Source organism: Anabrus simplex, chromosome 5 (assembly GCF_040414725.1).
Source record: "Anabrus simplex isolate iqAnaSimp1 chromosome 5, ASM4041472v1, whole genome shotgun sequence".
NCBI lineage: Eukaryota > Metazoa > Arthropoda > Insecta > Orthoptera > Tettigoniidae > Anabrus > Anabrus simplex.
In genome coordinates this window covers 442236432-442263486 of record NC_090269.1, presented here as the reverse complement: position 1 = coordinate 442263486, position 27055 = coordinate 442236432, and the positions used below count along the sequence as shown (strand labels likewise).

Sequence of the window (27055 nt, the reverse complement as noted above, 5' to 3'; positions counted from 1 at the left end):
CATGGTGTATTGAAACACATTTACATGGGTGGAAAAAAACCTAAGAGGTTGGATATAGCAATTAATACGCTTATGACTTTTGTGAGAGATAAACTCTATGATAGACTGATTCACATACACAAAGGTAAAATTACCAGCAAATTGTCGGCGATCAGACAACGGCACCAAAGCTCACTGCTGCTATCTGAGGAAAGTGCTGTCTGCGAGGGAGAAATATGGAGGGTTTCATCACGAAACAGGAACGAAATTTACGAAGTGAGGAAGACGGACAAACCGAGCTGCAGCTGTAGTTTACAATGTACTGAATGCAAAGCATGTGTTCATCAATACATCTGCGGCTGCCTTGATTCATCTATTAAATTCAATATGTGTAAACATATTCACCTTGTCTGCAGAATGATACCGACAACTACAGAGGGAGGAGACGAGTCTTCAGAAAGTAGCCTAATTATTCAAGAACAGCCACACACTGAGGAGCAAGATATTATTCTCAGACAGTTACAAACTACAGATGTCACGAGAAAATGTACAAAAATAGAGCAAAGTAAGGCGAAACTTCTACATGCATTCAAAGAAATTCTCGACCAAGCCGACTGCGAAGAAGACATAGATATTATTCAGAGACAAATTAAGCCTATTATTCAAACTCTTCAGGCCCGAAAATCAAAATTAACGTTTCTATCTACGCCAGAGTCTACTGCAGCAAAAATCACTAAATTTGAACCTCAAAGGAGGCTATTTTCAACCAAGAAAGTTCAAAAGAAGACATGTTTATCTCTTTCTAGACCTACAAACGATGAACAGGATAATATTGCAGCACAGTTGTTGATACTTCCGGAAACTCAGTTGAACGTTGCTGTAAATCTCTAATCACGAGACATTTTACATTTACATGTTAGTGACATTATTGTATTACTTTTTATACGCACCGTTTTATTTCTGAAGTGGAACTGTTTTTAATATTACGTTTAATTTAGTGCGTTAGGAGACTGCTCTCTTTTCTTCCCTGACAGTTGCTGTACTCTATCGTGAGAATGAAGTGACTAAAATGTGTGATTTTAACGTAATATTGTGTAATTTCTGAAGTGCAACTTTTTAAATAATAGCCTACGTTTAATTTAGTGCGTTACGAGACTGTTCTCTTTTCTTGAGCGACTGACAGTACTCTGCCGTGAGAATCAAGTGATCAGACTGTGATTTTACCGTCATATTATGTGTAATTTAGTGTATTGGGAGACCGTTCTCATTTCTTGAGTGACTAATTGATGTATTATTCCATGAAAAAGAGGTGCCTAAACTCTGTTTTGAATAACGGTGTATTCTACTGTGAGAATATATCCGCAAGCCTTGAACAACTTCAGTATTTTGGTGAGTACAATAATGTTATTTTACATTTAAATATCTGAAATATTTCCCGCTCCTGCCTTCCTTTCAAATGCCACGTTGCTCGCGCGTGTCCGCTCCTGATGTTGCTCGTACAGTAGTGCGAGCGAGGCCTCTAACGAGTGTGACCGAATATAGCCGATTTTCAACGTTGCAGGCACCACACTTGTCAGCGGCTAGACGCAAGTATCTCTGATACCGGTAGTCATTCACAACTTTTTAGACTTCCCAGTACTTTCTTCTCCGATGGTTAGATGGTTCTGGCATCTATTTTCTAACGATCTGTGGTGGCCTAAGTTCCAGTTAATAGCCAGAGAAACACCACCGTCTTGATCCTCTTATACTGCCTGGTCTATGCCACTAGTTTAACACAGGAAGGCGCGAGTACCAGTATTTCTCCATGTCGCCATAAGAGTGCAGCAGTAGACGCACAATCTTAGCTGTCAGTGTGGGTGCATGAATGTCTGTGAAAACCCGAGTTATTTCGTACAATGAGTAAACGTGCCTGGTCACTTCCGTTCGTACAAGATATATTTTGTATAGAACTGTGAAATGAATTAATCATGTCATGCTTATAGATATTTCAAAAGTGATTTTAAGGTGTTGGTACTTGTTTCTTTCCGTTTCTGCAAGGTATATTTTTTGTAGAACTGAAACTTCAGATTCTTTCCCCGAAATATTCAACTGTTGTGTACCATTTTGCCAATCTTGGTAAGGTGCTTCGCAGCCAGAAAATATACGACTCCATAAAATACCTTCTGGAAGGGAATTAAGAGAAAAGCGGCTGTCGGCTTTATCTAGGCAAGGACCTGAGATTACTCTTGCATCTGTGCCTTTACACCTTATTTCAGAAGGTCATGGAGCCTCCGCAACTCAGGCGGCAGCGCCCGGCCACTCACCGTAAGGTTCTGTGGTTCAAATCCCGGTCACACCATGTGAGATTAATGCTGAACAAAGTGTAGGTGGGAAAGGTTTTTCTCTGGATAGGCCTACTCTGGTTTTCCCTGTCATATTTCGTTCCAGCAACACTATCGAACATCATTTCATTTCATCCGTCATTCATTAATAATTGCCCCGGAGGAGTGCGACAGGCTTCGGCAGCCGGCACAATTCCTATCCTCGCTGCTAGATTGAGGCTTCATTCATTCCATTCCTGACCTGGTCAACTGACTGGAAACAGGATGCGGATTTTTTTTCAGAAGGTAATTAAGACCGTGGAGGATAGTGGATTCCTTGTGATAAGAATTGTGACGGACAATCACAAAACAAACATCTGCATGTTTAAACATTTTGGACAAATTCAGATATCCAGACGATAACATGCCATCAAACTAGAAACAGGAAATCAAATCGTAATTTTCGGGTACTAGGTCCGTGTGTTAAAGAGAGAATGGAGTGTGACATTTGTGTCAGCAACATCTCACTGCCTAGAGCTTCGACACCGCTAAATACATCAGGACAGAGGAGGAGTTCGATACCCAAAAACTTGTTTTTTGCTCTGGTGAACAATCTGCAAGAGTTCGTTTAAGCTACCCTATTGTCTAAGTCCTTCAAACGTACGAGCGTAATACGAGTACTTGCGACGTCGTCCCTTTCAGAATACCGGGCGAGTTGGCCGTGCGGTTAGGAGCGCGCAGCTGTGAGCTTGCATCCGGGAGATAGTGGGTTCGAACCGCACTGTCGGCAGCCCTGAAGATGGTTTTCCGAGGTTTCCCTTTTTCACACCAGGCAAATGCTAGGGCTTTACCTTAATTAAGGCCACGGCCGCTTCCTTCCCATTCCTAGGCCTTTCCTACCCCACCGTCGCCAAAATACCTATCTGTGTCGGTGCGACGTAAAACAAATAGCAAAGAAGAAACCTTGCAGAATGTGTTTTGTTACAGTGTGAGGTGAAAGAACATCAGCAAACTCTTAGTGATATTATCCTAACAAAGTTCGTAAATCTCTATTATTTGATATTGCGGTGGCAAGAACACAAAAAGTACGGTACCACTCCAAGCCTTCGTCCAGGAAAATCATTAAATTGTGCATGAAGAGGCCAACTGCGACTTCATACAGGTAATATTGCCGATATTTGGTATTACTGATGTAATTTACGAGCTTCATTGAACATATGACCATACAGCGTAGTGTTTTGTAGGCTGTCGTCATGAGAATATGTTTAGAACATTGTGCGTCTGTGTCTGCCATCTAGCGGAGAAATTTTGTCGCAGCGTAGTCGCAAAAAGGCTCGCATAGAGCAGGCAGTATAAGAGGATCGAGGCGGCGCTGCAGAGAAATTGAATTTGGTCCATAACCCGTTAGAGGAGAGTTCCTCACGTGTTCTGTTCTGTTCTGTTCTGTTCTGTTCTGTTCTGTTCTGTTCTGTTCTGTTCGTGAATTTGATTTGGGCTCGTTATTTCACCCAGACACAATACTGCATTATATTTGTACTAGTTCTACACGCGCACACAATTTCAATAAAGTAGTACACCAATGCAGTTTACAATGTTTTCTGAGTACGAAGTACTTGAAGATTGAGGGAAGTAGACCATGCAGCGCACTCACAAAATGGGTTCAAAGCACTTGAAGTAGTTCAGGAAAAGACGAATCACCTAGACAACTGAGAGTGAGGAAATACGTATGCAAGACTAGGAGATATAGGAAAAGCACAGGGACACAATGTATACTAATCTTCACGCTAGAGTGGCCGTCTCAGCGACTTCTACAAAACATACACACCGGGCCAACATATAAGGGATAAGCAGGAGAGGGCAGTGGAACGACGGAGGGGTGGATATAGTTCCTCACGTGGACTATGTGTAAGTAGGGTATCATCCTGCTTCATGAATTTACCGAGCTCAGAACATTTTAATCATGCCTCGGACCTAGGGGAGTAACAGAGTCCCACTCCCATTTGACAGGAGAGGGACTCTTCGGAAAAACCTTGGCGAACGAAATGGAATTCGATGGGGAGCTACCTATCAATATTAATGGGGCTTATGGAAGAAAGAAAGTAGAACTGGCCGAGTCAGCAAAGAGGATGCACCTGGATGTGCCAGGAGTAAGTGATATTCGGGTAAGGGGAGATACCGATGAAGAGATAGGAGATTATAAAGTGTACTTGACGGGTGTCAGAACGGGAAGGGCAGAGGATGGGGTAGGGCTGTGTATCAGGAATACTATTGCACGCAACATAGTTTCTGTTAGGCACGTAAATGAGCGAATGATGTGCGTAGATTTGTCAATTGGAGAAATTAGAACGAGAATTGTCTCAGTATATTCACCATGTGAGGGTGCAGATGAGGATGAAGTTGACAAGTTTTATGAAGCATTGAGTGACATCGTGGTCAGGCTCAATAGCAAGGATAGAATAGTGCTAATGGGCGATTTCAATGCGATGGTTGGGAATAGAACTGCAGGATACGAAAGGGTGATTGGTAAATGTGGGGAAGATATGGTAGCTAACAGGAATGGGAAGCGTTTCCTGGACTAGAAAAGAGAAAATAGAAAATAGATCTCAGAGAATTAGAATAGGTGAAGCTTTATCTGACCCTGTAATAATTAAGAGGGGAATTCCTCAAGGCAGTATTATCAGACCTTTATGTTTTTTAAATGATATGAGTAAAGGAGTGGAATCGGAGGTAGGGCTTTTTGCGGATGATGTTATTCTCTATAGAGGGATAAATAAGTTACAAGATTGTGAGCAACTGCAACGTGACCTTGAAAATGTTGTGAGATGGACAGCTGGCAATGGTATGTTGATAAACGGGGTTAAATGTCAGGTTGTGAGTTCCACAAATAGGAAAAGTCCTCTCAGTTTTAATTACTGTGTTGATGGGGTGAAAGTTCCTTTTGGGGATCATTGTAAGTATCTAGGTGTTAATACAAGGAAAGATCTTCATTGGGGTAATCACATAAATGGGATTGTAAATAAAGGGTACAGATCTCTGCACATGGTTATGAGGGTGTTTAGGGGTTGTAGTAAGGATGTAAAGGAGAGGGCATATAGTTCTCTGGTAAGACCCCAACTAGAGTATGGTTCCAGTGTATGGGACTCTCACCAGGATTACCTGATTCAAGAACTGGAAAAAAATTCAAAGAAAAGCAGCTCGATTCATTCTGGGTGATTTCCGACAAAAGAGCAGTGTTACAAAAATGTTGCAATGTTTGGGTTGGGAAGAACTGAGAGAAAGAAGAAAAGCTGCTCGACTAAGTGGTATGTTTCGAGCTGTCAGCGGAGAGATGGCGTGGAATGACATTACTAGACGAATAAGTTTGAGTGACGTTTATAAAAGTAGGAAAGATCACAATATGAAGATAAAGTTGGAATTCAAGAGGACAAACTGGGGCATATATTCATTTATAGGAAGGGGAGTTAGGGATTGGAATAACTTACCAAGGGAGACGTTCAATAAATTTCCAATTTCTTTGAAATCATTTCGGAAAAGGCTAGGAAAGCAACAGATAGGGAATCTGCCACCTGGGCGACTGCCCTAAATGCAGATCAATATTGATTGATATTGATTGATTGACTTCTGTACTAGCATGGGTTTAGCAGTTACGGATACATTCTTCAAGCATAAGGCTATTCACAGCTACACATGCGAGGCTAGAGGTACCAGATCCATAATAGACTATATCCTAACCGACTTCGAATTCAGGAAATCTGTTAGAAATGTTCGAGTTTTCCGGGGATTTTTCGATGATACAGACCACTATCTGATCTGTAGTGAACTAAGTATCTCTAGCCATAGGGTAGGGAAAGTGAAATCTGTCTGCAAACGAATAAGGGTAGAAAATCTGCAGGACGAGGAAATTAGACGGAAGTACATGGATATGATTAGTGAGATGTTTCGAGCAATAGATAGTAAGCAAGTTCTGGACATAGAAAGAGAATGGGTGGCCTACAGGGATTCTGTAGTAAGAACAGCAAGGGGATACCTAGGAACAACTGTGTGTAAAGATGGGAAAAGACGAACATCTTGGTGGAATGATGAATTGAGAGCAGCTTGTAAACGTAGAAAGCTTATCAGAAATGGCTCCAAACAAGGGCCGATGCAGACAGGGATTTGTACCGTTGCTTACGCTATTATACAAGGCTGGGAGATACAAGGCCTCCCTGGTAGTGAAACTGGTTCCCGCTCGGGCTTGCCAAACGCATCGTTTAGCCGCTAGGTGCGCGCTTCTTAGACATAAAATTACATGGGCGAGGTACTCATGCAAACATTCACGAGCATGTCAAGACGTATTTTTGTATTTTATGAGCTTTCTTGTGCTAGTGCAGGTGATTATAATTGAGTGATTGAAATTAATGACCATATTTACGTAACGTGAACATCGGGTACACTTAAAAAAAACATGGTGTGCTGTAGTGTTTCTTATTGCAAATCAAAGATCTCAAAAGGGTGTGATATTTCATTTCATAGATTTCCGGAAGACGAGGAACTTAAATCTAAATGGTGTTTGGCAATTTCTCATCAGGGAAATAGACTAGGATCTCTGTGGGGACCTAGTGTACATTCCACTGTTTGCAGTAGGCATTTTAAGAACTCAGATTACAGTGTGAGCACAGCACTAAAAATGCTACTTCCGAACGACATTCCATCCGTATTTCAAGACTTTCCCGCATACAAACACAACCACATACAGGAAGACCACATAAGAGGAAGGCTTTAGAAGTGGGAAATGAAGATAAACCCTACAAGAAAATTGAACTTCATGTGGAACCAAGCACATCTACAGCCAGTGAAGAGAATGGCCCTCCATCTGTACTTATCAGTGAACCGTTAAATAAAACCACAGCCACACAGTGTTCTATAAAATATAAACTATACTGTACTAAATTAGGTTTGAAACTGAAAAGAATAGCCAGGAAATGTAAGAAACAAAGAGCACTTACAGCAAAGCAGAAACATATTATTACAACTTTAAAAGAAAGGGTGCATTAACCCAAAAATAAATAAAAAACATGGACTTGACAGTCAACTAAATAAAATGACAGGACTAGCGGAACAAGGTGATTTGAAAGCAAATTTCTTGATTGAGCAGATTCAGGCTTTTTATAAACAAAAGTGTAAATTTTGCCATTGATGCTTTCACGGCCCATACCTATAGACGTGATAGGAGTGTACATTCTGAGAGAACACTATAAAGGTCTGCATATTACTGTCCGACAGATCATCCACAGGCTAATTTAACAAACATTTTTAAAGTGCTTACAAATTATTTGATCCTTAACTCAGCAGTGATAATTACTTTTTTTCTGTTTTCAGAATCTGTAGTTACTCTGTCATTAGTATCACTGGCAATGATAGCAAGATGTTTGATACATGTAGCAGAAGAAGAAACTAGCTGTGACAATTGTCTACAGATAATATCCTTACCTGCAACTGATAGTCCTGCATTATGCTTAATCCGTTTTCAAGACAGGGGAGGGTTAAGGTACCCTAACGCTTTCTTCAGGGCTTTGATACAAATGTGTTACAGTTTTGTTATTGAAGCAATACACTATCTCTCAAGACTATCTACCGATCTGTATTAATACCCACTACCTGAAAGACAGGGCTTTAAGGGAACTCGTGTGCAGGACCTGTAATAACGAAACATTGCCACTATTGTTGCTGCAGAAATGACTCAAGCTTTTGTTGGACAATATTGCAAGGAATATTTCATCAAAGTGCCAAAATATTTCGAATCTGGACCGAAAACCTTTGAACAGAAAAGTGTTAAAGTTAAATTAGTATAGGCAGTGACGTAGGATTCAAATGGTGACTCAGAAATGGAGACCCATTATAAATATTACATTTTAAGTAATAGCTTTTACGTGAGTATAAACTGACTATATATTTCCCAAACACTTGAAAACACCTTTGTAAATATGTATAAATTCGTGTTGACTGGGGGTCCATACTACGACGACTCATAACCTCAAGGTACTGATGTAAATAAGATTCCAACAGGACACGTTACTATTTGCACTACGACAAAAATGGATCACGAGCAACATTAAAACACGTGGTTTCTCCGTAAGTATCATAATTGGCCATATATTAGCAAATTTCCACAAGCACTTGTCACAAAATCATTGCTAAACATAGGAAGATATTCAAAACTTGTGTCTAAGAAAGGCGATCCTAGCGGGAGAACTGAAAACTAAATTCGGTGATCCCACTTCTCATGGCTCATTTCCTAGCCTTGTGTAATAGCGTAAGCAAAGATTTGTACGTAGATGAAAGAAACAGAGCGAAACAAATAGTTGTTGAATCCAACAAGAAGTCGTGGGAAGATTTTGGTAATAACCTGGAAAGGCTAGGTCAAGCAGCAGGGAAACCTTTCTGGACAGTAATAACCTTAGGAAGGGAGGGAAAAAGGAAATGAACAGTGTTTTGAGTAATTCAGGTGAACTCATAATAGATCCCAGGGAATCACTGGAGAGGTGGAGGGAATATTTTGAATATCTTCTCAACGTAAAAGAAAATCTTCCTGGTGGTGCTGCGAACAGCCAAGGTCATGGGGAGGAGGAAAATGGTGTTGATGAAATTACGCTTGAGGAAGTGGAAAGGATGGTAAATAAACCCCATTGTCAAGAAGCAGCAGGGAAAGATGATATCAGACCTGAAATGGTGAAGTAAAGTGCGAAGGCAGGGATGAAATGGCTTCATACAGTAGTAAGATTAGCATTGAGTGTTGGTCAGTTACCTTCAGTTTGGACAAAAGCAGTAATTGCACCTATCTATAAGCAAGGGAACGGGAAGGATTACAACAACTATCGAGGTATCTTATTGATTAGTATACCAGGCAAAGTATTCACTGGCATCTTGGAAGGGAGGGTGCGATAAGTTGTTGAGAGGAAGTTGGATGAAAACCAGTGTGGTTTCAGACCACAGAGAGGCTGTCAGGATCAGATTTTCAGAATGCGCAGGTAATTGAAAAATGCTACGAGAGGAATAGGAAGTTGTGCTTGTGTTTCGTAGATCTAGAGAAAGCATATGACAGGGTACCGAGGGAAAATATGTTCGCCATTTGGGGGACTATGGAATTAAAGGTAGATTATTAAAATCAATCAAACGCATTTATGTTGACAATTGGGCTTCAGTGAGAATTGATGGTAGAATGAGTTCTTGGTTCAGGGTACTTACAGGGGTTAGACAAGACTGTAATCTTTCACCTTTGCTGTTCGTAGTTTACATGGATCATCTGCTGCGGGGTATAAAATGGCAGGGAGGGATTCAGTTAGGCGGAAATGTAGTAAGCAGTCTGGCCTATGCTGACGACTTTGTTTTAATGGCAGATTGTGCTGAAAGCCTGCAGTCTAATATCTTGGAACTTGAAAATATATGCAATGAGTTAGGTATGAAAATTAGCCTTTCGAAGACTAAATTGATTTCAGTACAGTAGGTAGGAAATTTAACAGAACTGAATGTCAGATTGGTGATACAAACCTAGAACAGGTAGATAATTTCAATTATTTAGTTTGTGTGTTCTCCCAGGATGGTAACTGAAATAGAATCAAGGTGTAGTAAAGCTAATGCAGTGAGCTCGCAGTTGCGATCAACAGTATTCTGTAAGAAGGAAGTCAGCTCCCAGACGAAACTATCCTTACATCGGTCTGTTCAGACCAACTTTGCTTTACGGGAGCGAAATCTAGGTGGACCCAGGATCTTATTCATAAATTAGAAGTAAAAGACCTTGAAATTAGCGAGAATGATTGCTGGTACAAACAGGTGGGAACAATGGCAGGTGGATACTCGGAATGAGGAGATAAAGTCTAATGAATGAACTCGATGGATGAAGCTGTACGCATAAACCAGCTTCGGTGGTGGGGTCATGTGAGGCGAATGGAGGAGGATAGGTTAGGTAGGAGAATAATGGACTCTATTATGGAGGGTAAGAGAAGTAGAGGGAGACCAAGACGACGATGGTTAGACTCAATTTCTAACGATTTAAAGATAAGAGGTATAGAACTAAATGAGGCCACAACACTAGTTGCAAATAGAGGATTGTGGCGACGTATAGTAAATTCACAGAGACTTGCAGACTGAACGCTGAAAGGCATAACAGTCTTTAATGATAATATATGTATGTAGTTGGTAAATCATTCTTTCTGGTTATTGTTTTATTTTTCTTTGATGTGCCGAAGTTGACAACAATTCTCTAGGTTTCTCCTCTAATATAATCTGCCTGTAACTAAGTTCTCTAGCCAATCAAACCTGGGGAAGTGTATGGAAGTTTAGCATATCAGTGATATGGATTTTAATTTAATCTGGAACTTTCCCCTTCGGAGCTCTTTAAGGCTTTGAGGTTGCATTGTTGGATGCGCTTGAGAACGGTTGGCTGTTGAGAGAGCTCTTGCATTATTGTAGTGATAAAGTAGTGAAAACCTATTGAAATAGCTTAATTTTGTGTATATCTGATTCATGTAGTGCTGTTTATATAGTGGTGTTTAGTGCTTGTTGGTAGAAATTGGGAGTAGTAATAATTATTTAAATTTTGTAACAAGTAATTCAGTTGGTCTTCAGTAAATTACGTTTTCTAGGTTAAGTAGGCTAGCTAGGTGCACCTTGTTTCGAATTTAGGTTTAGGTAATACTTTAGGTAACAATATTAACTTTAAAAATATTTGTAAATACCGGTATATGTATAGGTTCGTTGGTTGTACTTACAAAGGCAGATTATCATAAGGAATAGTACCGTAACTTCTGCAGCAACTTCTCCGGTATTTCGTATAGATATACGTTCAAACTATCGCGAAGGTAATAATTTACTACATTAAAAAACACGATACGCCTGTAAACTTCCATTTAAAAAGAAGTTAAAGAGATTACACGGTAATAGTTAACAGTCGTATTGTTATTGATTATTGTCGCTCCTCATATTCAAATATTGCATTGTTGGCTACAGTCGTGAACAAAGGGTGTAGTGTAGTCAAGTAAATATAAATAAAAATCAGCTGACCGTGTATTCCATTCATTTGTACTTCTGAGTAGGTAGTTAGTATCCGTAATTTATATTTCTCTCCCTCGATCTTTCAGTATTTATGAGCGGTTAGCTAATAATAATAAATTTCATATATCCCAGTAATTTCAGTTCAAGTCCCTGGAGTAATAGTAGTAGTAGTTTTGACAGAAATATTTGAGAAATTATTGTAGACAACCTCGTATTATTCAGTAGGCCTAATTAAGGACACTTTTTTTTCTCCGTCCCGTGGAGTAGGGAAAATAATAGTAATCCACCAGCTGTAATAATCACATAACCACATTTCAGTAGAATTGTAGTGAAGATAAGGTATAATATATTTGATAGTATCTTGCCAGTTATATTCGTGTTTTTCTTCGTGTACGGCAATCCTTTTGATACTTAAGCATTTAACCAAACGCAGTATAGTGTAGTGTAGATACAGTGCGGTACATTTAGATAGTGCCGTATCTTGCCTGCTATATTCGTGTGTTATCTTTCGTGTGTATCTATTAGACCCTAATACTAATAATAATTTGTCTAAGCATTTAGCTTCGTTGGTAATCTTTGAGTACAGTAGTTCTTGCAAATTTCATTTCTGTTGTGCTTAGTAGTGACATACGGTACGGTACCGGTATCATAATTAGGATACGTCTGAAAGTAGTTTAAAAATTACTGTAGTGTACTGTACAGTAGTATACGAGTAATATCCTATTAGAATTTAGTGTGCTTATTTTATTATTGTAAAATATTTGTGTAGTACTGATGTAGTAGAGGTATCCGTAGAAACTCTTACTAAAATATTGTTGAAATTAAGATAGGCTTAATTGCAGTTTGGAATTGTGTAGTTCTTGTGTATTACTTTCGATATTCAGTAATTAACAGCAGTTTTTATCCTGTTAGGGGTTGTAGGATAAAAAAATAGAGCACGACTAAGTAGTATTGTAGTGTAGTCGTATATTAATTACCTTATTGTTGGGTACTATCCCAGACAATATATCCCTCCGTTCATTTATTTTTTTGCAAATAAGTTACTTTATTTTTTTAATTTATAATTTTTCCCCCGTAAAGAATGCCTAAGGTGCGCGAGTGTACTTATTGTGGGTGTGGTGAGGCGTTGAGGGGTATGAGGGAGGAGTTGGAAAGTTTGAGGGAGATAATTAGGATTCTCACAGAAGACAGGAAGGAAGATAGGACTCCCTCAAACAATGTACAGGTTACAGAAGGTGTACAAGAGGGAGGGGAAGGAAAGGGAGGAGTTGTAGAAGACAGGTGGTCTAATGTTCCAAGGGGAAGGAGATTGCAGGCCAAGGGCTCTATTCAGGATCAGAATTCAGGACAGGTGCCTGTGCGAAATCGGTACGAGTCACTCCAGGTAGAACAACAGAGGGAAGATGAGGGACAGGGAACTGTTGCTGAGATGCATGGAAGTAGGAGGAAGGGAAAAGGTAGGAAAGGGAAATGTAGAGTGGAGGATAGGAAAAGACAGGTGGAACAGGGTCATGGGAAGGAGAAAAGGGAGGAGGAAGTAGCTTCTGCAGCTATCAGGAAAGATAGGGCTGACCAGGAGGGGAGGGGATCAAATGAGGTGGGTAGGGTTGAGACTCTGGTCATGGGGGATTCCATCGTTAGACACGTGGGGAAAGTGTGTGGAGGAAAGGGAACCAGGGTAGAATGTTATCCAGGAATTAGGTTGAGGCACATGTTGAGGAAAGTAGTAGAGAGGGAGGAGGGGAAGGAGAAGGTGGTAGTGTTTCACGTTGGTACCAACAACGTAAGGCAAGCTGATATAAGTACCAACATAGTTGGTGATGTGTGGGATCTGGTAAATGCAGCACGGGTGAAGTTTAAGAAAGCGGAGATTGTTATTAGTGGAATAATGTGTAGGAGGGATACTGACTGGAGGGTGATTGGGGATTTCAATGAGACTATGGAGTGGGTATGTGGGAAACTGGGAGTGAAATTTCTAGATCCTAATTGGTGGGTAGGAGATAGGGATCTGCGCTCGGATGGCCTTCATTTAAACCGCAGTGGTACGTATAAGTTAGGAAATTTGTTTGGAAGGGTAATAGGGAGGTACATTCAGGGAAACGGGATGGCCTAGGGAGCGGTGATAAGGGAACAGGGAACTGGAAATCAAGTAGGGATGACATAAAATTGTTAGTGTTGAACTGTAGAAGTATTGTAAAGAAGGAATAGAATTAAGTAATTTAATAGATATATATTTACCAGATATTGTAATAGGAGTTGAATCATGGCTGAGAAATGATATAATGGATGCAGAAATTTTCTCACGGCACTGGAGTGTGTATCGTGGAGATAGGATAGGAAAGGTGGGAGGGGGAGTTTTCATTCTGGTGAAAGAAGAATTTGTAAGCTACGAAAAAGTTAAAGATGATACACATGCAATTCTAGGTGTAAGGCTCATTTCTAAAGATAATACGCAACTTGATATATTTGGAGTGTACAGATCGGGAAAGGGTAGCACTGATGCGGATTCGGAATTATTTGATAGGATAGTCAGCTATGTGGGAAACGACATGGAAAGAAATGTGATTGTAGCGGGAGATCTGAATTTGCCAGATGTAAATTGGGAAGGAAATGCGAACGACAGGAAGCATGACCAACAAATGGCAAATAAGTTACTATGGGAAGGACAGCTGATTCAGAAAGTGATGGAACCAACCAGAGGGAAAAATATCCTGGATGTGGTGCTGATAAAACCAGATGAGCTCTATAGGGAAACTGAAGTAATAGATGGTATTAGTGATCATGAAGCTGTTTTTGTGGCAGTTAAAAATAAATGCGATAGAAAGGAAGGTCTTAAAAGTAGGACTGTTAGGCAGTACCATATGGCTGATAAAGCAGGTATGAGGCAGTTTCTAAAAAGTAACTATGATCGGTGGAAAACGGTAAATAAAAATGTAAACAGACTCTGGGATGGGTTTAAAGAAATTGTTGAGGAATGCGAAAACAGGTTTGTACCTTCAAGGGTGGTAAGGAATGGTAAAGTCCCACCTTATTATAATAAAGAAATAAAGAGACTAAGAAGGAAGTGCAGACTGGAAAGAAATAGAGTTAGGAATGGCCGTGGAAGTAAGGAGAAATTGAAGGAATTTACTAGAAAATTGAATCTAGCAAAGAAGGCAGCTAAGGATAACATGATGGCAAGCATAATTGGCAGTCATACAAATTTTAGTGAAAAATGGAAGGGTATGTATAGGTATTTTAAGGCAGAAACGGGTTCCAACAAGGACATTCCAGGAATAATTAATGAACAAGGGGAGTGTGAATGTGAGGATCTTCAAAAGGCAGAAGTATTCAGTCAGCAGTATGTAAAGATTGTTGGTTACAAGGATAATGTCGAGATAGAGGAAGAGACTAAGGCCAAAGAAGTAATAAAATTTACATATGATAACAATGACATTTACAATAAGATACAAAAGTTGAAAACTAGAAAAGCGACTGGAATTGATCAGATTTCTGGGGATATACTAAAGACAATGGGTTGGAATGTAGTACCATATCTGAAGTACTTACTTGATTATTGTTTGGTCGAAGGAGCTATACCAGATGAATGGAGAGTTGCTATAGTAGCCCCTGTGTATAAAGGAAAGGGTGATAGACATAAAGCTGAAAATTACAGGCCAGTAAGTTTGACATGCATTGTATGTAAGCTTTGGGAAGGCATTCTTTCTGATTATATTAGACATGTTTGTGAAATTAATAACTGGTTCGATAGAAGGAAATTCGGTTTTAGGAAAGGTTATTCCACTGAAGCTCAACTTGTAGGATTCCAGCAAGATATAGCAGATATCTTGGATTCTGGAGGTCAAATGGACTGTATCGCGATTGACATGTCTAAAGCATTTGATAGGGTGGATCATGGGAGACTACTGGCAAAAATGAGTGCAATTGGACTAGACAAAAGAGTGACTGAATGGGTTGCTATATTTCTAGAAAATAGATCTCAGAGAGTTAGAGTAGGTGAAGCTTTGTCTGACCCTGTAATAGTTGAGAGGGGAGTTCCTCAGGGCAGTGTTATCGGACCTTTATGTTTTCTTATATACACTGACTGACAGAGCAAATGCAACACCAAGAAGGAGTGGTCAGAACTTTATACCAATTGCAGGGTAGACTGACGTCACTGAGGTATGCTCATGATGTGAAATGCGCCGCTGTGCTGCGCACGTAGCGAACGATAAATGGGACACGGCGTTGGCGAATGGCCCACTTCGTACCGTGATTTCTCAGCCGACAGTCATTGTAGAACGTGTTGTCGTGTGCCACAGGACACGTGTATAGCTAAGAATGCCAGGCCGCCGTCAACGGAGGCATTTCCAGCAGACAGACGACTTTACGAGGGGTATGGTGATCGGGCTAAGAAGGGCAGGTTGGTCGCTTCGTCAAATCGCAGTCGATACCCATAGGGATGTGTCCACGGTGCAGCGCCTGTGGCGAAGATGGTTGGCGCAGGGACATGTGGCACGTGCGAGGGGTCCTGGCGCAGCCCGAGTGACGTCAGCACGCGAGGATCGCCGCATCCGCCGCCAAGCGGTGGCAGCCCCGCACGCCTAGTCAACTGCCATTCTTCAGCATGTGCAAGACACCCTGGCTGTTCCAATATCGACCAGAACAATTTCCCGTCGATTGGTTGAAGGAGGCCTGCACTCCCGGCGTCCGCTCAGAAGACTACCATTGACTCCACAGCATAGACGTGCACGCCTGGCATGGTGCCGGGCTAGAGCGACTTGGATGAGGGAATGGCGGAACGTCGTGTTCTCCGATGAGTCACGCTTCTGTTCTGTCAGTGATAGTCACCGCAGACGAGTGTGGCTTCGGCGTGGAGAAAGGTCATATCCGGCAGTAACTGTGGAGCGCCCTACCGCTAGACAACGCGGCATCATGGTTTGGGGCGCTATTGCGTATGATTCCACGTCACCTCTAGTGCGTATTCAAGGCACGTTAAATGCCCACCGCTACGTGCAGCATGTGCTGCGGCCGGTGGCACTCCCGTGCCTTCAGGGGCTGCCCAATGCTCTGTTTCAGCAGGATAATGCCCGCCCACACACTGCTCGCATCTCCCAACAGGCTCTACGAGGTGTACAGATGCTTCCGTGGCCAGCGTACTCTCCGGATCTCTCACCAATCGAACACGTGTGGGATCTCATTGGACGCCGTTTGCAAACTCTGCCCCGGCCTCGTACGGACGACCAAATGTGGCAAATGGTCGACAGAGAATGGAGAACCATCCCTCAGGACACCATCCGCACTCTTATTGACTCTGTACCTCGACGTGTTTCTGCGTGCATCGCCGCTCGTGGTGGTCCTACATCCTACTGAGTCGATGCCGTGCGCATTGTGTAACCTGCATATAGGTTTGAAATAAGCATCAATTATTCGCCCGTGCCGTCTCTGTTTTTTCCCCAACTTTCATCCCTTTCGAACCACTCCTTCTTGGTGTTGCATTTGCTCTGTCAGTCAGTGTATATAAATGATATGAGTAAAGGAGTGGAATCGGAGGTAAGGCTTTTTGCGGATGATGTTATTCTCTATAGAGTGATAGATAAGTTACAAGATTGTGAGCAACTGCAATGTGACCTTGAAAATGTTGTGAGATGGACAGCAGGCAATGGTATGTTGATAAACGGGGCTAAAAGTCAGGTTGTGAGTTTCACAAATAGGAAAAGTCCTCTCAGTTTTAATTACTGCGTTGATGGGGTGAAAGTTCCTTTTGGGGATCATTGTAAGTATCTAGGTGTTAATATAAGGAAAGATCTTCACTGGGGTAATCACATAAATGGGATTGTAAATAAAGCGTACCGATCTCTACACATGGTTATGAGGGTGTTTAGGGGTTGTAGTAAGGATGTAAAGGAGAGTGCATATAAGTCTCTGGTAAGACCCCAACTAGAGTATGGTTCCAGTGTATGGGACCCTCACCAGGATTACCTGATTCAAGAACTGGAAAAAATCCAAAGAAAAGCAGCTCGATTTGTTCTGGGTGATTTCCGACAAAAGAGTAGCGTTACAAAAATGTTGCAATGTTTGGGTTGGGAAGAATTGAGAGAAAGAAGAAGAGCTGCTAGACTAAGTGGTATGTTCCGAGCTGTCAGCGGAGAGATGGCGTGGAATGACATTAGTAGGCGAATAGGTTTGAATGGCGTTTATAAAAGTAGGAAAGATCACGATATGAAGATAAAGTTGGAATTCAAGAGGACAAACTGGGGCAAATATTCATTTATAGGAAGGGGAGTTAGGGATTGGAATAACTTACCAAGGGAGATGTTCAATAAATTTCCAATTTCTTTGAAATCATTTCGGAAAAGGCTAGGAAAGCAACAGATAGGGAATCTGCCACCTGGGCGACTGCCCTAAATGCAGATCAGTATTGATTGATTTTGATTGATTAAGGCCGTCTTGTCAGATTTGCTCCGGTTATTGAGAGGCGACTTGACGGAGGTCAGAGCGGCCCAGGAGGCAGGGCGCTTCCCGCTTGAAGAAGATCCAGCGCTAACAGGCAATGGCAGAATTTATCTCGTCACGTGATTGTGCCTGCATGTGTTTCGGGGGACAGATGTCAGCAGTTTTCTTAAAATCTAGTATGTAATATTTTTCTTCTTTGGGCTGAAATGTAGGACCTTGTGCAGTGGCGTATGCTGAGGGCTACCAAGGCTATCGGTGAAGCCCAAACCTCAGATGAGAATGATGGAAGTCAAAAGCGCATTATAATATAACCATCTGGCACATTGTTCCATTTATAAAACTTGAAAGCAGTGAGAAAGAACGTCGCACGTATTTCTGAGAGCAGGGCATCGGCCCAGACTCTGCATCCCTCTCTCCTCGACCCGCCTCGCGGGGCTTGCTTATGTATGCTCGATTGGTGCGGGGACCGGGTGGATAGGTATGCTAGGCTTCGGTCTATCAGATCGCCACTGCTAACTGCGTTCATCGTCGTATATACTTCCTCACCTTATACTCGTAGATAATAGAGTGCTGACATTTCACTTCCGTTACTACTATATCCTTGTAGGAAGACACTACAGAGCTGCTGTTATAAGAGTAATATAGTTTAATTTTTATAGGTAGATCTGATAAAATGAAATGAAATTTTCAGGTGTAGTGTTCTCTTTTGTTGGTTGGGATCGAACCCGTGGTCATGGATCGGACACCACCGCTGATCTCCCGAGGAAGCTAATAAACGACCTCTGCTAATGCTGTAAAATTCAAAATTTTAGTTAATAATAGTAATAATAATAATAATAATAATAATAATAATAATAATAATAATAATAATAATTGTGCGTGGCATCTGTACAGGTTTCGGTGGTGACCTAATGAGGATGAAATGAACGGCGAAGACGTCATAAACACCCAGTCCCCATGCCAGGGAAATTAACAGTACGAGGGGTTCGATTCTGAGAACTGAACCGGGGCCATCGGACCAAAGGCAAGCATTCTATACATTTAACAACAAAGCCGGACTTTAATTTGCTAAATCTTAGGCTACCGTCTCCACTGATAAGGTTTTGAGTATTGACAGTAACAGAGGTCAGAACAGTGACTTCTGAAACAGCCTTTACAACGCAGCAGGCTGCTACGTTGGCTATTGGCTACAGCAAAAATCTCTTAAAAGGCTCACATTCACTAAATCAAGCATCGAAAAGTGGCTACCTAAGTCTAGTGGTAGCCCACGTCTTGTACTCAGCCTCAGCGTACGCCACTGCTTCTGTGCAGTCTTTTGCACTCCCTACTGTGAATTTAAGGGAGCACGATTGAAACTTCTACTTTTGAGCTGGTGACTAAAGTTTTCAACCACTCAATTTTGGAAATCCTGTCTCGGCCTTTAAATTTCCTCTTCTAGTCACCCTCTTTGATATGGGATTAGCCTCTGCATCATTAGACCTTAAGCCCACTTAGGTTCCTGTCTTTTCCTCAGTGTTCGTTAAGGAGTGTTGGAGTTTCATCTCCTTGTTTTTGTTTAAGGTCTGTTTTATGTAACTTTTTCTTTCCCTTTTTAAGGCCTTGTAATAGGGCAATGATGTCCTTGCATATTCTTTATGGTTCTTCCGGTAAGCATGTCTACGTTTAGGTTCCCTTGAGGAACAGTACTTAACCTGATTGTGAAACCTTGTAGTCGATAAGCCTACAATGGGGCAACCTATGTATGATCACTATGAAGTGGGTGTTACCAGCGTAATTGAAATTCTACATAGCAACTGACTGCGTGATTGAGGCTAGCCTCTGTGTATCTTGGAGCTCCGACTCCATAATATAACACATGTTTGCAGCAAGTAAGCTCTTTCATATGTAGGTTAACACCTGGGAGTTTCTCCTAATTACTCTTGTACCTGATTAAGAACTTCTAAATCCAATGTATTCTTGGAGCTGACGAACTCGTTATTTAATGTGAATATCCTCAAGTAATATTCCAACTGTTTCTTATTATATAATTGAATTAATCTACCTGAATTTTAAGAAATGAAACAAATAAAATTTCCAAATTCTGTGAAAGTAAATATATTTGCTCTCTGTGAGCCACGTAATCCCGGTAAAAGTAATGATAATTATAAAAATGGTGAAAACATATTACTTAGTTCTTTTTATAATCTTCTTTACGTTTACTTGGCCAACCACATGAGGGACACAGGGTATAAATTCACTACAATAGTACAGGACTTTCATATTCTCAAAAGAATCGAAAAAAGTAAACTCGTGACAGAATAAGAAAATATATCCATATTGCTCGACCAGCAGTTTAAGAAAGATAAGAATTTAAAACGATATCATTGATTTTTAAAAAGCCCCTTGTACGAACAGATTTTATTACTATTACAAGAATCAATTCCTCTCACCTATATATTCTTTAAAATTTTCAACCTTAATTTAATAAGCCCCCACCTCCTCTATAACTAATACACTCCCCTCCCTTCTCCTACCGCTAATACCGCCCATTCAAGTACAACCAATAGACCCATAGCCAACCCACTTTAATACCGCTCCCTCAAACGGCATTCCACCGCTACAATACACGCTGCAATACACTTTCTTCCTTCTCCTCCACCGCTAGTAGCTCCCCACCAAGTATTAGAAACAATCCTATAGTCACACCTTCGCAAACAGTTCCCCTCCAATTAGAGCTGGGAACGGTAGGAGCGGAGCAGAGCAGTTGTTTTCGCTCGTCCTCCGGAGACCTCCGGTAGTCCTCCGATTGAATTCACGGGCGGAAAATTCAAATGCTTTAATGTGGGCAATGTTGTAACGGTGATCTTAGGAGGAATTACAATTTAAATTTCATTACTAATTCCACAGATGCATGTGCTCCCCCACGTTTGTCATTCAAACGCTGTAGTCGTTTCAAGATCGCCGCATTATTTGTTACGCTATGAACACCAGATTTTGATCTGCTGACATTCAGTTCGCAATAGGTGCAGGTGGATAGATTACTGTAGATTGAATATTGTCACATATTATACCATTGCAAATGCATTTACAATTTTATTAATAGTAAAACAGTTTAAGCAATAAGTATATTCCAGTGCATGTAAACATGTATTATATACGATGCTCTTACATTGTGTTATACGTGTAGCTCATTTATTACAGAAGAGTACGTTCGGCTCCATGACTAAATGGTTACCGTGCTGGCCTTTGGTCACAGGGGTCCCAGGTTCGATTCCCGACAGGATCGAGAATTTTCATTTTAATTGATTAATTTCGCTGGTACTGGAGCAGGGTGTATGTGTCGTCTTCATAATCATTTCATCCTCATCACGACGCGCAGGTCGCCTAAGAGTGTCAAATCAAAAGACCTACATCTGGTGAGCCGAACTTGTCCTCGGACACTCCCGGCACTAAAAGCCATACGCCATTTCATTTTTTAATGAAGAGTACGAACTGATTGGTATTGGTTGTATGCTGTACCGGGCTGAGTAGTTCAGACGGTAAAGCTCTGGCCTTCTGAGCTCAAGTCTGCGGTTTCAATTCCGACTTTGCTCGGCGGTACTTGAAGATGCTGACATACGAGAGTCGCATGTCGGCAGGTGTACCGGCACATGAAAGAACTCCTGTGGGACAAAATACCGGCACCTTAACTTCGCAGAAAACCACATAAGTGGTTATGGGAATACAATAATAATAATTGTACCGGGCGGTACACCTCCACGCCGCTAATTTAAAAATTGCGCCAGGTGAAACTCCTCTGCTGGAGGAAGTCTGAACTTTATCTACGCTGTTAATTCTTTACCTTCTCAGAAGATGTCACCACGTGGAAAATTTTGAGTTTTTGAACTGTGTCATTTTTGATGTGTTTTTGTTTCACTTGTAGTTAGAAGTGTGAACTTTCTCTTCTAGAGGACACTACTGAAGATCAACAACGGTGCACTCTAGTGCGAAGTGAAAGAGCTGTTTTTTGGAGAAAATTTAATTTCAAGAGTTTGTTCTTTGTTAAATTTCTTTCAGTCATTGTTTAAGTTGGCAATATTCACCCCTTCTTTCCCCTTGTGTTGAACCTAACCAATCCCGAATTTCTTAAATTAATTTCTATCCAATCAGATGTATCTTCCCCCAACTTGAATATGTTGCTGTGTCCTACCCAATAAAGAGTTTGTGGGAGGGTGTTTTCTTTCCCCTAACGCCTAGAACCTTCCACGAGAGGATATAAACTGCTAATTTTTGGGTCTCTGCGCCACTTCTGTTCCATCTTTCAGTGTATTAAGTACTTAGCAGGAGGCGGGAAGCGCCTCTTTCCTCGGCAGCGGTCAACAACAAGGTAATGGCCGATTAATAAATTCTTTCTTTGCTAGCTCAGCAGTTTAACTTTCGGGGCGGGTTCTAAGCGTTCCACTATGTAACCTTTTCCTAAAATGTAACTTCTCTTTTCATCTATTCTCTTGTAAAGCTACATACTGGGATAGAGAGTGCTAACCCTCTCGAGCTCCCACTCACATTGTCTTGAGGTGAACTTATTTTCTCAACCAATTCTTCCGTAATGTAATGTAAATTGTTATTTTCTTAAGTCACCTCTGTAGTATGGGATTAGCCCTTGCACTAACGGCCTAAGGCCAAGTAGGTCTTAAACAAAGTGTATTGGGAGTGCAAGTTCGCCTCCCCTCAAATTGTATTTTAGAGGTCATGTATTAACCTTCTTGTCATTTAATAGACCTCAGTAGGTTGGGTATTTTACCCCTGTATATATGTCCTTTGAGGACAGCTTAAAGGTGGAGTTTGGTGTGGCCTGGGAGAGGCTTAAAATTGAGAGCGAGTGGCTCTTTTGAAAATTGTATATTGTATGCCTCGAGGAGGCTTTTCAGTGTAATTTGGAGCAAGGGCTCCTAGGTATGAATGGGGTTTTCTGCCCCTCTGTTAAAATTGTGTTCGGGGTAAAACTGAGCTGATTGCCCAAGAATTATGTTTCTGACTTTTGAAGCCCCAAATGGGGTACCTATGTAAATGTATTTTTTTCAATCGTGTTTCGGCTACTAAGTACCTGTTCTATTTGTTGTTACCTAATTTTGAAAAAGAAAATATAACCTTGTTAAATTTTAAAATTAATTTCACTTTAGTAGCTTGAGACCTATTCACCACCCAGCACCTTCTTTCATGCATAACTACCACCAAAACACGGTAACAAGTGGTAGCAGAGCGTGGTTGAATGGGTCTCAATTTAGCCTCTTTTGACGGCTAGACATTGTTTAGATCCGAACTCTAACCATTTTCTCAGTTGCTGGAATTTTTTTTTGACTTTTCAAAATTGTTCGGTCATCATGCCCGGCCCTCGCGATGTTCTCCTTCTTAACTACTTGCGCAAGGAGGAGTTGATCTATGAATTAACTATCAGAAATGTGCAATCTGGAGGCACGGTTGCAGTAGACACTAACAAGCTTAGAGAGTCCCTTGATTTGCCCATTTCCATCCCCAATTTGGGAGAGAAAGAAATTGACGATTCTCTTTCCACGATCACGGAGAACGTTACTGGGCTAGCTTCTGTAGTTAGTTTTTTTGATGAAAATGATCCGTCTCCTAATCAAATTAAGCGTGTGCAAGGCAGGCTATATAATTTTTCGAATAGGGTTAACGATCTGTTGTCTCTAAAACTGAATGACGTTCAGAGGAAGGAAGCTAGTATGCTCCTGGAAAATATTTCCGAATTATCTAGTAAGGTCACTCAATTGTTAACTGGGGAAGTTCCTCCCAAATCTGATCAACCCACCATAGTGAATGCAGGTAGTGAGGAAGCGCCTCCCAAGGGAGAAGTTAATAGAATAACCGTTGCTGCTCAAACTATCCCTGCCCCATTGGACAACGAATCTGAACGTCGTGCATCATTGAGTAACATCCGTTCTGAATTAACTTCTTTGCCATTGAAGCCTTTACCTACTATGTCACCCGGGTTTAGCAGCTTGCCTCATCCATTGGCAATGTTGCTCAGAGGTATTTCTAAGTTTTCCGTTAATACCACCAGTGACGTAATTTCATTTTTAAGATTTTTAGTGGAATTTCAGGATCATGCCCTGGTGTTTTCTCTGTCTCCATGTCAAATTTTGCAAATTATCTATCCGTATGCTATTGGTATTCTCTCTGATAAAATCGTAAGAGCCATTGCCGAGCAATCATCTATTGAGGATTTCCATGCCCACTTGCTAGCTAACTTCATCCCTGCTAGGGCCAGGTCCTCTCTTATTCAGAAGTACTATTATCGTGTACAGCGCTTGGATGAAAACTTGGCTGATTTCATACAGGACATTAAGTTTTATACTAGGGTGTTTGCCCTTCATTTTCCTGAAGATCAGATTGTACAGGCTATTGTAGAGGGAATTTCACCTCCCTATAGGTCATATTTGTGTTTCGCGGCGTGCCCGCAAACTTTCTCGGAACTTGAAGCATTGGCCGTCTCAGCGGAAGGAGTTAGATACGCCGATTCTTTGCGTGTCGCGAAAGAACCCCCGCCTTCCTTTAGTAACACTCGGCCTCCACCTCGCCGACCAGTCAATCCCCGTAAATGTTATGCTTGCGGGTCGCCTGACCATCTGCGCGACAAGTGTCCACTGATCAAGTCAAGTGGGACAAGGAATGGAGCCGGGTCATCACAAGGCCGTTTTAAGTGTGGGGCCTTCTCACATATCGCCAAGAATTGTCCAAACTCAAATAGCACCCCCTCCTGCTCAACTTCTGGTGCAAATTCCACCTATGCCAATAATAAAAAGTGACTAGTGGCTTCGGCTGAGTCGACTAATCCATCTTCCCGAGACCCAGCCCCTAGTAAACAGGTTGTAAATGCAGAGAACGATCAGCCTTCAAATTCATCTTTTGAATGCCCTAAAGAATGTCTTAGGATTGCGGCGGATACCCCCGCACCTGTTCCTTTTCTTAAGATTGAGTTAAATAACGAGCCTATAACAGCTCTCTTAGATTCAGGCAGTGTTTGTTCGATTATTTCGGCTGAATGGTATTCTAAATTGAAATCGGTTTGTAAACTTTCTGACTATGTCTCTTCTCCTGTTCAATACGTTTCGGCTAATTCATCTCCATTAGAAATTCTAGGTTCCTTACTGGTCAAGATTCGTATTTTTAAGTTTACATGGAAAATTAAATTGTTTGTGGCCAAGCAATTGTCTTGCCCCATTATATTGGGAGCTGACTTTATTTCTCACACTGGTCTTGTGCTCGATCTCCAGTCTAGGTCGTGCACATTCAAATTTGCTTCTAGTTGTAAAATACCACTATTAAAGTGTAATTCTGTGTCATGTTCTTCTATTTCGCCTACCCAGGATGAGATGTTGTTAGACCTTAGACATCTACCTGAGGAGCAGGCTGATAGTATTCGCAAAATGTGTCAGTCGTTTCCCGAGGTGTTCTCTGATACTCTTGGTGTTACTGACCTTATTGAATACAAAATTGAGGTCACGGATTCGATTCCCTTCCGTTTTCCACCTTATAGGCTATCTCCACCTAAAATGAAGGCTCTGAAAGAAATTATCGATCAGATGTTGAAGGATGGTATTATTAGGCCCTCTAAGTCGGCGTATTCATCGCCTATGTTTCTAGTCCCGAAACCCCAAGGAGGCTTCAGGCCTGTCATTGATTACAGGGCTCTCAATCGGAAGGTGGTGTTGCAATCTGTGCCCCTTCCTGACCTTCATTCTTGCTTTTCATGGTTTCGTAAGGCCAAGTTCTTCACTATCTTGGACTTGAATCAGGCCTATAATCAAATTCCCCTTGCCGAAGAGTCTAAACACCTTACAGCGTTTGCCACGGACTGGAATTTATACGAATACAACCGCGTGCCTTTCGGGCTCCCCACGGGGGCAGCTGTGCTCACTAGGCTACTAGATAGGGTCTTCTCCGACATCAAATTTGAGTACTTATATCACTACTTGGATGATGTCGTCGTATTTTCAGAGACTTTTGAAGAACATCTAGATCATCTGCGAGAAGTTCTCGATCGCCTTCGTAAGGCTGGGTTAACTGTTAAGTTGTCCAAGGTTGCCTTTGCTAAGCCCTCTATGTCATTCGTAGGGCATATTGTGTCACCCGATGGTGTAGCAGTCGATCATTCTAGAACACAGGCCATCCGTGATTTTAAACCTCCCAAGGACATTAAAGGTATCGCCAGGTTCATTGGTATGGTGAATTTCTTCAGAAAGTTCATTCCTAACTTTGCTAATAGAGCGGCGCCCTTAAACCTTCTTCGTAGGAAAGGCATCAAATTCGAGTGGGGACCTTCTCAACAAGCCGCTTTTGAAGATCTGAAATTAGCTCTCTGTAATGCCCCTGTCCTTGCTATGCCTGATTTCTCAAAGAAATTCATCGTCCAAACGGACGCGTCATCGTCAGCTGTAGCTGCAGTCCTTCTTCAAGAGACTGAACTAGGGAGGCGACCCATCGCCTATGCATCTAGGGCTCTATCGGCTCAAGAAGCCAAGTATTCCATCTATGAGCTCGAAGGGTTGGCAGTCTTATTTGCCTTAGAAAAGTTCCGTCTCTATCTGGAACATGTCAAATTCGACCTGGAGACAGATAATCAAGCCTTAAGCTGGGTCTTAGGTAGGCCGCGTCGTACTGGTCGTATAGCCCGCTGGGCTATTCGTATTTCCGCCTTCCAGTTTGATGTTAGACATATCAGAGGTACCGAAAATGTTGTTGCTGATGGACTCAGCCGTATGTTTCATAACGACGTCGAGACCCACGAACCGGTCGACAGTTCATCACCTTCCGAGTCCATACTATCTGGTGTTAATGCCATCTTAACAGATGCTCCCATGCTTTTTAGGGATATTGAGAAATACCAACGTGAAGATCCGACGCTGGCTCCGATAATGGAAACCCTTTCTTCTGGGGAACATGCTGTCCCTTATGTTCTGAGGAATGGTGTTCTATGTTGCCCTTCGAGGCATGATAAGTTGATGAAAGTTGTTGTTCCAGCGGTTCTTGTACCTATGATCTTCAAGTATTATCATGAGACCCCATTAGGAGGGCATCTTGGAATCTTTAAAACCCGTGAAAAGATTCGTGAAATGTTCATCTGGAAAGGTATGGACGGCGAAATTCGTGAACTTGTAAAAGCTTGTAAATCTTGTTTACTCAGTAAACCCACCATGTCCACCAAGGTAGGCCTTTTGTCTTCGCATCAAGCGTCGCGCCCCATGGAACGCCTGTATATCGATTATGTAGGACCCTTCCCCCAGTCAAAGGGTAATGCCAACAAGTTCATCTTTGTATGCGTAGATGGTTTTACA

The 27055-nt window shown here is 41.6% G+C and overlaps 1 protein-coding gene across 1 annotated transcript in view; it reads right to left on the bottom strand.

The window, feature by feature from the left end:
- The window catches only part of LOC137501032 (zinc finger protein 737-like), a gene marked incomplete at its 5' end in the record, with an annotated part of 89264 nt that extends 62532 nt beyond the window's left edge, over positions 1-26732 (bottom strand). Inside the window, one exon of the mRNA XM_068227889.1 lies at positions 26682-26732. Within this exon, the coding sequence (XP_068083990.1) occupies positions 26682-26732 (51 nt within the window). The remainder of the gene's footprint in view (positions 1-26681) is intronic.
- Positions 26733-27055: the final 323 nt, after the last annotated feature.